The 10,120-nt window shown below is 37.9% G+C and overlaps 2 protein-coding genes across 2 annotated transcripts in view; one reads left to right on the top strand and one right to left on the bottom strand.

The window, feature by feature from the left end:
- Positions 1–3,289, top strand: part of LOC139898111 (uncharacterized) — a 66,088-nt gene extending 62,799 nt beyond the window's left edge. The window contains exons 5-7 of the mRNA XM_071880819.1: positions 707–1,612; positions 2,892–2,971; positions 3,064–3,289. Of these exons, the coding sequence (XP_071736920.1) occupies positions 707–1,612; positions 2,892–2,945 (960 nt within the window). The 3' untranslated portion in view covers positions 2,946–2,971; positions 3,064–3,289. The remainder of the gene's footprint in view (positions 1–706; positions 1,613–2,891; positions 2,972–3,063) is intronic.
- A 5,303-nt stretch (positions 3,290–8,592) lies between these two features.
- On the bottom strand, positions 8,593–9,743 carry LOC139901666 (uncharacterized mitochondrial protein AtMg00810-like). The gene is made up of 3 exons (XM_071884351.1): positions 9,699–9,743; positions 9,192–9,563; positions 8,593–9,132 (listed from the first exon to the last, which is right to left on the bottom strand). Exons 1-3 carry the CDS (start codon positions 9,741–9,743, stop codon positions 8,593–8,595), a joined length of 957 nt encoding a protein of 318 aa, XP_071740452.1.
- Between the last annotated feature and the right edge of the window lie 377 nt (positions 9,744–10,120).

Below are 10,120 nucleotides of genomic sequence, written 5' to 3'. Positions count from 1 at the left end.
TGAAGTAGGATAACCGTTGCTGTCTTCGAATCAGCTGCAAACACACTTAGAAGATAAAAGAGATATGGCAGCATTGTCATGGCCTGACCTCCCCTTCTGGTACAACAAAGACTGTGCTCATGCTGGTTGCACTAGCCATCACACCTGCATCCAATTGAATTCGAACCGAAGCTCTCCGTGAACCATGTAAAAGTAATCAACCATTATGCCACATAGCATTTAGTAACTATTCATCGGAATTCTTAGAATATTAGCATTTACAAATTACAAATGTATATACTTAATTAAAAAACTCTTAATATAAATATAACCCCCTTACTTACCAGCATTATTTTGCAATCCTCGCATGAACGTTTGGTTGAGGTCGCCTGAGTTGGCTGCTGATGATGATGGCACTAGGCTGGAGATGTAGAAGATGAATATATACTTCATTAAGACGTGTGGTTATTGAGCGATAGTAAAAGTAGTATAATTAAGTTTGTTAAAACAAATAAACATCTAATCATATTTGAAATAGTTTCGACTTTGTAATTCCTTAATGATCATAGTTTTAATTTGTGGATCGGGTAGGTGTCATAATTGATGCAGATGAAACTTGCTGAACTATTGACTTTCTATCTACTTCCACAAAAATACATACAAACGTTAGTGCTAATAGATTATTATCATTGGCTAATTTATTTATCTAGTGTCTCTTGATTCACAGGAAAACCACAAGGACCCCTTGAGAATGTCATTTGATGACATTAAATTGGCCACTCATAATTTTGATCGTGCGAATTGCATTGGAGGAGGAGGTTTTGGGCTAGTATACAAAGGAAAACATGCACACGGAAACGTTAATGAACATTCTACTATTGTTGTAAAGAAGTTGGATAAAAGTCAAGGTCAAGGGGAGAAACAATATTACAATGAGCTGCAGATTCTTTATAAGTATAATCATGAAAACATTATCGGTCTTATTGGATATAGCAACGAAACTAATGAAAAACTCATTGTTTTTGAGTATGCATCTAAAGGGAGTCTTGATAGGCATTTGAATAATGCTAGTCTTACATGGAAAAACAGACTTAAAATATGCATCGATGTTGCGACAGGGCTGAATTTCCTTCATGAAGGTATACGCAGAAAAGAGGTGGTGATACACAGGGACATCAAAACTGCTAACATCCTATTGTTTGATGATTGGAAGGCGAAAGTCGGTGATTTTGGACTTTCTTTGATGTGTACAATGAATGTGGAAACAAACTTCGCCATTGATCATCCTTGTGGCACAAAGTACTATGTGGACCCAATCTACTTAAAGTCGGGTACTTTAACAATAAAATCTGATGTTTACTCATTTGGCGTGGCTTTGTTTGAGATATTATCCGGTAAAGAAGCGTATACACTCCTCAAACATGAGAGACAGTCGCTACTCAGTTTCATGAAACACAAGTTTGAAAGCAAGAAACAAAATGAGGTTGTATTTAAAGCTATAACTAAAGAAATCGTGCCTAGATCATTGACTACTTTCCTAAACATTGTCTACCGGTGTTTACATGATGATAGAGAAATACGACCAACCATGAGAATAGTTTTAAATGAATTGAAGAAGGCATTGGAGTTTCAAGTAAGTTATCATATCTTTACATACTAAAGTTGAATTCGTACAAATGTTTTTATACCAGAACTATAATATGTGTTTCACTAACAACATAATATAGTGAACCAACAGACAGTCAGACATAAAATACTCCAACTAAGAATGTTCAGAATCTTAAGAAGTAATTAAACAATTAGAATATGAGAAATATATTACATGTAGTAAATTGGGAATCATGAGAAATATATTACTATGTAGTAATTTCGGTTTTTAACAAAACAACATATAACGCACTTTCATCAAATTTTCGTTAGATGTAACGAAGATCATTTTATGTAAACATACATAAAGCAACTTAAGAACAATACACTACTTAGGATCACTCACAGAACTAAACCAATTGGATTAGATTTGACCTCCAAACAAAAAAATCAAAAAAAGTTTACGATAAAAAGATATCGTATTACATCACGTAACTAAAATGAAAATCACATAAAATTTAATTCAGACAAAACAGCCGGACGTTGTAAAAACTATGCGTGTTTATAATTCGTTCTTACAAAAAACTCAAAAAAAGTAGCATCTTTTTTATAAGTTGCGATCATTTAAATACTATTTGTCAATTAACCTGATGTAAATTAATGATTTTAACCATTGTTTGTTATGTAATTAATGTTGTTTATTAATTTATTAATTGTTGTTATAAAGTTTGTGGGAATTGTGCATAGTTGTTTCATGCTATACTTTATCCGTCCCGAATCTATTGTCTACTATTCTTTTTGTGATATTACAAATTAATTGTCTACTTTTCTAAATGGATAAGAATAATGTGATAAAACTTTTTTTTGCTCCTACTTTATACATTTAAGACAACAAAGTAGGTAAAAAATAAAAGATAAGACTCAAAAGTTAACAAAAAAATACATGTGACAGTCATTTTTTTTTAAATATGTATTTTAATCGAGGCACAATAGACTTAGGACGAAGTCAAAGCCTAAACATAAAAATATAAAATTTTCTTGTTTGGTAATGGACAACTACAAGGCACAAATAATTTATACTATCAATAGCATAAATGTTATGCCCTATATAAACTTGGTTGGAACTAATAAGAAAATGATTTTTAATTAAATATTTTTCCATGAAATGTTTTCTAGTTATTTTAAGTAGTAATTAAAAATTAGAATTAGATGTAATATGCTTAAGATGTCGTTTGGAGGAGTCAAACAAGCAAAAAACAACGAGACAAATAGTATATAAGGGGTAATGTGCAATAGCAAAGTCTTACTTCGAAGATTTAATGTAGGATGAGAAGAATGAAGAGGATACGAAGGATAAGGAGGCAGAGAAGGTGTGTTAAAAGATCATCATACTTCTGGAAGCTAGGTATGTTGTTTAGGATGATTATGGTAAATAAGGATTATCTTAATAACTATAACGATTGATTCTTTACAATTTGGCACATCGTTTGATACCAGGATGAGGATAAGAGATAACTGCCCAAACTCAAAGACCGCAAGGAAAAAAAATTGGGATATCGACCAAAAACTTCTCACATCTACATACATAGTAAATATGAAAAAGGTCCTGGCCAGTCTAATTTTTTTTTTATTGTTTTGTGTTTTGCTTGTTGAAGAAAATTCGATTCAAAGACAGTGTTTCAATAATTGATTGTGGTATTACGTTTGTTGTAATGAACACAAGATATGTTGATAAAAGCGACACCGAATTATAGCAAACCTGCTAGTAATACTTGAAATAATGACAATAAAGAAACACCAAGATTTAACGTGGAAAACCCCAATAGGGTAAAAACCACGGGCAAGGAAAGAAACGTTTCACTAATATGAATAATAGGAATTACACTTCGCTCTAATTACAAGGATAAGTACCAAGTTTTATATCTCTTGTAATTAGGAGATATATCTCACAAACTCTCTATTAGACTACTAGAACACATGAAGGAAGAATGTGTTGGGATGCATTTTGAAGCTTGCAAGATCATGTATTTATAGTAGAAGAGAATGGCATCATGGTAAATAATTTGTGCACAAAAGTCTTCAAAACACAACTTTGCATGTGTTTGTTGACTATAGAACTCACCTAATATTGCCTCCCATACTTGACCTTATTATTTCAACAATCTCCCACTTGAAGATTTGATTGAAGCTCAATCAATCTTCACACGATAATCCTTCCTTGCCAATGATGTTGCTTACGTTTCCGCTAGGCCGCATGAGGAACGACACCAAATAAACTTGTCACGGTTGATTGACTTTGTTAGAAAATCGGCCACATTGTCGTCAGTATGAATTTTCTGCATATCCACGGTTCCTTCTTCCACTTTCTCACGAACGAAGTGATACTGAACTCGTATATGCATTGTCTTTGAATGAAATGCCGGATTCCTTGCAAGATGCAAGGCACTCTGGTTGTCACAAAATAGAGTGATATTCTTTTGTTTGTGTCCGAGTTCCTCCAACAACATCTTCAACCATACTGCCTCTTTAGTAGCTTGAGTAGCTGCTACATATTCTGCCTCTGTTGTTGACGTCGCCACAACTGACTGCAGTTTTGAAACCCAGCTTACTATTCCACCACAAAGTGTGAAAACATATGCAGTGGTAGATTTACTTTTATCGATATCACCTGCATAATCTGAATCAACATACCCTTTGACAATAAATTTCGGTTCCCCATAACATAATGCAACATCTAAGGTTCCCTTGATATATTTAAGGATCCTTTTTACCGCATTCCAATGCTCTTTACCAGGATTCGCCATGTACCGACTAACTACTCCCACTGCATGTGCAATGTCTGGTCTTGTACATATCATTGCGAACATTAAACTTCCCACTGCTGATGCATACGGTACGCGAGACATCTCTTTCCTCTCGTATTCACTGCTAGGACACATAACGGAGGATAACTTGAGATTAGTAGGAAGTGGGGTTGAGATTGGCTTACTATCTTGCATATTGAAGCGCTGCAAGACTTTCTTCAAATAATTCTTTTGAGAAAGCCAAATCTTCCTATTATCTCTGTCTCGGTGAATTTGCATCCCTAGAATCTTGTTTGCGGCACCCAAGTCTTTCATTTCAAACTCCCTAGCCAATTGAGCCTTCAGCTTATTAATACGATCTTTGTTGGGGCCTGCAACCAACATGTCGTCTACATATAACAGCAAAATGACAAAATCATTGTCCCCAAACCTCTTGAAATATGCACAAGGGTCTGCATAAAGTCTGTTATATTCAAGGCTTATTATGAAAGAATCAAATCTCTTGTACCAACATCTCGGCGCCTGTTTGAGACCATACAGAGATTTCTTTAACCTGCAAACCAAGTTCTTTTTTCCTTGTAGTTCAAAACCTTCTGATTGAAGCATATAAATTTCTTCTTCAAGATTTCCATGAAGAAATGCAGTTTTCACATCTAGCTGCTCTAGATGCAAATCAAATGTAGCACACATCGCTAGAACTACTCGAATTGTTGTAAGTCGAACCACAGGAGAAAATATTTCATTAAAGTCCGTACCTTCTTTCTGAGCATATCCTTTAACCACCAGTCTTGCACGATACCGCTCCACTTGATCATCGCCATTTCGCTTGATCTTATACACCCATTTATTTCCAATAGGTTTTCTACCTTTTGGCAATGGCACAAGTTCCCATGTTTTATTTTTATGAAGAGCTTCAATTTCTTCCTGCATAGCCGTCATCCACTGAGATGCATCTGAATGATTCAGTGCCTCGCGAAGAGTTGTTGGCTCTCCTTCCTCTGTTAGAAGACAATATGCAACATTGCTTTCCATAATAAAATCCGAGTGCCACCCTGGACGTTTCCTTTCCCGATTAGAAATACGAGTCGCTGGAGCTTCATCAACGACTACTTGATTTTCATCGTGCTCTGGTACTGCTTCAGAAGAATCTTTATGAAATTCATTACTCACTTGTATCGGTATAGTTTCTTTTGACGTGCTAACATCTTCAAGATCTTTGTCTTCTGTAAAGACAACATCTCTGCTGATGACTACTTTGTAGGCAGTGGGGTCCCACAAGCGATACCCCTTAACTCCATCAGCATACCCCAAGAACAAACACTTTCTGGACTTCGGATCCAACTTTGTCGTTTCTTGAGAATTGTACATTGCGTACACAGGACTTCCAAATATATGAAGGTCTGAATAATCAACTGGTTTTCCAGTCCACATCTCCATCGGTGACTTCAACTCAATTGCAGTTGACGGTGACCGATTTATCACGTAACAGGCAGTATTGACCGCTTCTGCCCAGAATGATTTCCCCAAGCTTGCAGTTGCCAACATCGCCCTTGTTCTATCTAACAAGGTTCTGTTCATCCGCTCTGCCACTCCGTTTTGTTGAGGAGTGTATGCCGTCGTGAACTGTCTTTTGATACCTTCTTGTTTGCAGAACTTATCAAATTCATCACCAGTGTATTCTCCTCCATTATCCGTCCTTAAACACTTGATCTTTTTACCAGAATCAAGTTCAACCCGCGCTTTGTAAACTTTAAAAACTTCAAACACATCTGCTTTCCTCTTAATTGGGTACACCCAACATCTCCTAGTGTAATCATCAATAAATGATACAAAATACTTTGCTCCTCCTAGGGATTGAACTGGTGCTTGCCACACATCAGAATGAACCAATTCTAGAATCAATTTACTTCTAGAATTTGATGTGTTAAACTTCAGGCGATGTTGCTTGCTGATTACACAATGCTCACAGAAAGGTAGCGATACCTTTGTAAGACCAGGAATAAGATTTCTTTCAACAAGAATCTTCATACCTTGCTCAGACATGTGTCCAAGCTTTTGATGCCATGTCATAGCAACTTTATCACTTGAACTATTCGAAGCAACAGATGCTTCCGATTCCTGTACCGTCTCGCCTTTCAGAATGTATAAATTAGCACCCACCTTTTCTCCTTTCATAAGTACAACCGCGCCTTTCTTGATTATCATGATCTTCTCATGTATCACCATTTTACAACCAAGATCATCCAATTGTCCTAAAGACAATAAGTTCTTCTTCAAACCCTCCACGTGTCGTACACCTTGAATAGTACGAACTGTACCATCGTGCATCTTCAGAATGATATCTCCAATTCCAATGATCTTTAGTTCATGATCATTGCAACTGTATACAGATCCTCCTGAGATACGTTCATATTGTTTGAACCATTCTCTTCTAGGGGTCATGTGAAAAGTAGCTCCCGAGTCAAATAACCAGACATCAACAAATGTCTTTCTGCCTTCATTTGCTACCACTGCTTCACTAACCAAAGCAGTCCCATCATCTAAAGTGCTTACAATATTTCCTTGAGGATTTGAGTTATTTAAACTCCTGCAATCCTTCTTCAGGTGACCTTTCTTGCCACAATTGTAGCATGTATAGGTCTTCTTCTTTTTAGACTTCGGTTTACCATGATTGTGACTCCCACTTGGGCCACGTTCCGTTGATCTCTCTCCTGACATCACCAAGGCCTCCACTTGTCGTGAACCGGCATGTTTGTCCTCCTTGTTATTGCGCCGATTTTCTTCTTCTAGAATAGCAGCCGCAACTTCATCATAGACTAGATACTCCGAGAGAACATTATTGGTTAAGTTAATAATGAGTTGATCATACGAGTCAGGTAGACTCTGAAGTAAAAGTTCAGCACGTTCTTTTGGCTCTATATTGCAACTTAACGAAGCGAGTTGAGAAAATAGAGTATTCAAAGAATTAATGTGCTCATTAACTGAAGTAGATTCATTCATGCGTAGCGCATAAAGTTTCCTCTTAAGGAATATCTTGTTGTGGAGTGATTTGGTCTCGTACAATTTTACGAGGTGATCCCAAATCTCTTTCGCCGTCTTCTTTTCTTCTATGCTAGACAAAACGCCATCTGCTAGTGCCAGATGAAGATTTGCGATAGCCTGGCCGTCTATCTCTTCCCATTTTTCATCAGTGACTTCAGCGGAACGTCCACTGATGGCCGCCAAACACTTATCCTTTCTCAGGATAGCTTTCATCTTTAATTTCCATAACGAGAAATTACTCCCGTTAAATTTTTCAATTTCAAATTTCGTAGACATTGCTATAATTACAATCTTCTTTTCGACAATACTATTTTTCTTGAAATAACACCCAAGGACTTTTACCGAGTGAAAATAATCTTACTTATTTTCTGATGTGGACGATCCACTCCCGTGGCAACCACAGAGCATACGATAAGTAGATTAATACACACTAGATATTAGACCTTAGCTCTTGATACCACTTGTTGATAAAAGCGACACCGAATTATAGCAAACCTGCTAGTAATACTTGAAATAATGACAATAAAGAAACACCAAGATTTAACGTGGAAAACCCCAATAGGGTAAAAACCACGGGCAAGGAAAGAAACGTTTCACTAATATGAATAATAGGAATTACACTTCGCTCTAATTACAAGGATAAGTACCAAGTTTTATATCTCTTGTAATTAGGAGATATATCTCACAAACTCTCTATTAGACTACTAGAACACATGAAGGAAGAATGTGTTGGGATGCATTTTGAAGCTTGCAAGATCATGTATTTATAGTAGAAGAGAATGGCATCATGGTAAATAATTTGTGCACAAAAGTCTTCAAAACACAACTTTGCATGTGTTTGTTGACTATAGAACTCACCTAATATTGCCTCCCATACTTGACCTTATTATTTCAACAAGATATACCTCGAATTGTATATTGTATTAATTTATACACAATTAAAAAGTATCGCAGATTAGGCGTACGTATCACATTAGATCAATGACATCCTCATTGGGCTATTTATACACTTGAGATATAATAGGAAGCATAATCCTGTTGGAAACTAATCTGATATTATTTCATGTCCCATAAGCGTACATATTACAAAGCATATATAGAAGTAAACCCTACAAAGGAGACATGGGCTGAGCCCAAACAATAATGATCATGGACTAAACATATGGACTAACTAAGTAGTCTAACATCCCCCCGCAGTTGAAGCGGGAGTACTCCGGACGCTCAAACTGGATCTGAACTCGTCAAATAATGCAAACGGTAGACCCTTGGTGAAGATGTCGGCAAACTGATATCTGGACGGAACATGTAAGACCCGTACCTGTCCCTGAGCAACAAGATCGCGAACAAAGTGAATATCAATCTCAATATGCTTGGTCCGCTGATGTTGAACCGGATTAGTAGAGAGATAGACGGAGCTGACATTATCACAATAAACCAGAGTGGCTGAAGTGAGGGGACAGTGAAGCTCTCGCAAAAGATTACGAACCCAACAAGTCTCAGCAACGGCATTGGCAACTCCACGGTATTCTGCCTCTGCACTGGAACGGGAGGGCGTGAGTTGCCGCTTGGACGACCATGACAAAAGGTTGTTGCCGAGAAAAACACAATAGCCAGAAGTAGAGCGTCTGGTAGTGGGGCAACCATCCCAATCAGCGTCAGAGTAAGCGACCAATGTAGTCGGAGAAGATGCATAGAGCTGTAGACCAAGATCGGTAGTGCCCTGAATATATCGAATGATTCGTTTGAGGGCATATGCATGAACAAGCAAATCTGTTGTACAGCGTAAGAGATGTCAGGACGAGTAAATGTAAGATACTGTAAAGCTCCTGCAAGGCTGCGGTACAGAGTTGGGTCTTTCACAGCAGGGCCGTGACTGGTAAGTTTGGCCCCTGGTTCAACCGGGGTCCTGCAGGGATGACATGTGGGCATACCCGCCCGCTCTATAATCTCGGTAGCGTACTGTTTCTGAGATAAGAACATTCCAGATGCAGTACGAGTCGCATTAATGCCAAGAAAGTAGTTCAAAGGGCCCAAATCTGTCATAGAAAATTCGTTATGTAAGGAAGTGATGATCCGTTGAAGTAAACCTGTGGAAGAAGCAGTCAACACAATGTCATCAACATACAAAAGCAGGTAGGCTGTATCAGATCCCTGGCGGTAAATGAAAAGAGAGGTGTCACAACGGCTTTGGTGAAAGCCGATCCTCTGAGCATAACTAGCAAACCGCTGAAATCATGCGCGAGGGGCCTGTTTAAGGTCGTATAAGGATTTCTGTAATAAACAGACATGATCCGGGTATTGAGGATCGCGAAACCCGGGAGGCTGATGCATATAGACAGTCTAATAAAGTTGTCCGTGTAGAAAAGCGTTCTTAACATCTAGCTGGTGAACAAGCCAATGTCTAGAAACCGCTAAACTAAGAACTGTGCGTATGGATGCCGGTTTAACAACCGGACTAAAAGTCTCATCACAATCAATGCCAACCCGCTGGCTTCGACCGTTAGCAACGAGTCGTGCCTTATACCTGCTCAAGTTACCACCTACATTATACTTGTGCTTGAATATCCACATAGAGCGAACTATGTTCGTGTCCGAAGGGCGAGGCACAAGTTTCCAAGTACTGTTGTTAATTAAAGCATTATATTCATCAGTCATAGCTTGTTTCCAGTTAGGGTCGTGAAGAGCTTCAGTGTAAGTGCGGGGAACGG

The sequence above is a fragment of the Rutidosis leptorrhynchoides genome, chromosome 3, assembly GCF_046630445.1.
Source record: "Rutidosis leptorrhynchoides isolate AG116_Rl617_1_P2 chromosome 3, CSIRO_AGI_Rlap_v1, whole genome shotgun sequence".
In the NCBI taxonomy this organism is placed as follows: domain Eukaryota; kingdom Viridiplantae; phylum Streptophyta; class Magnoliopsida; order Asterales; family Asteraceae; genus Rutidosis; species Rutidosis leptorrhynchoides.
The sequence above is the reverse complement of the archived record's forward strand: the minus strand, read 5'-3'. Positions and strand labels throughout refer to the sequence as shown.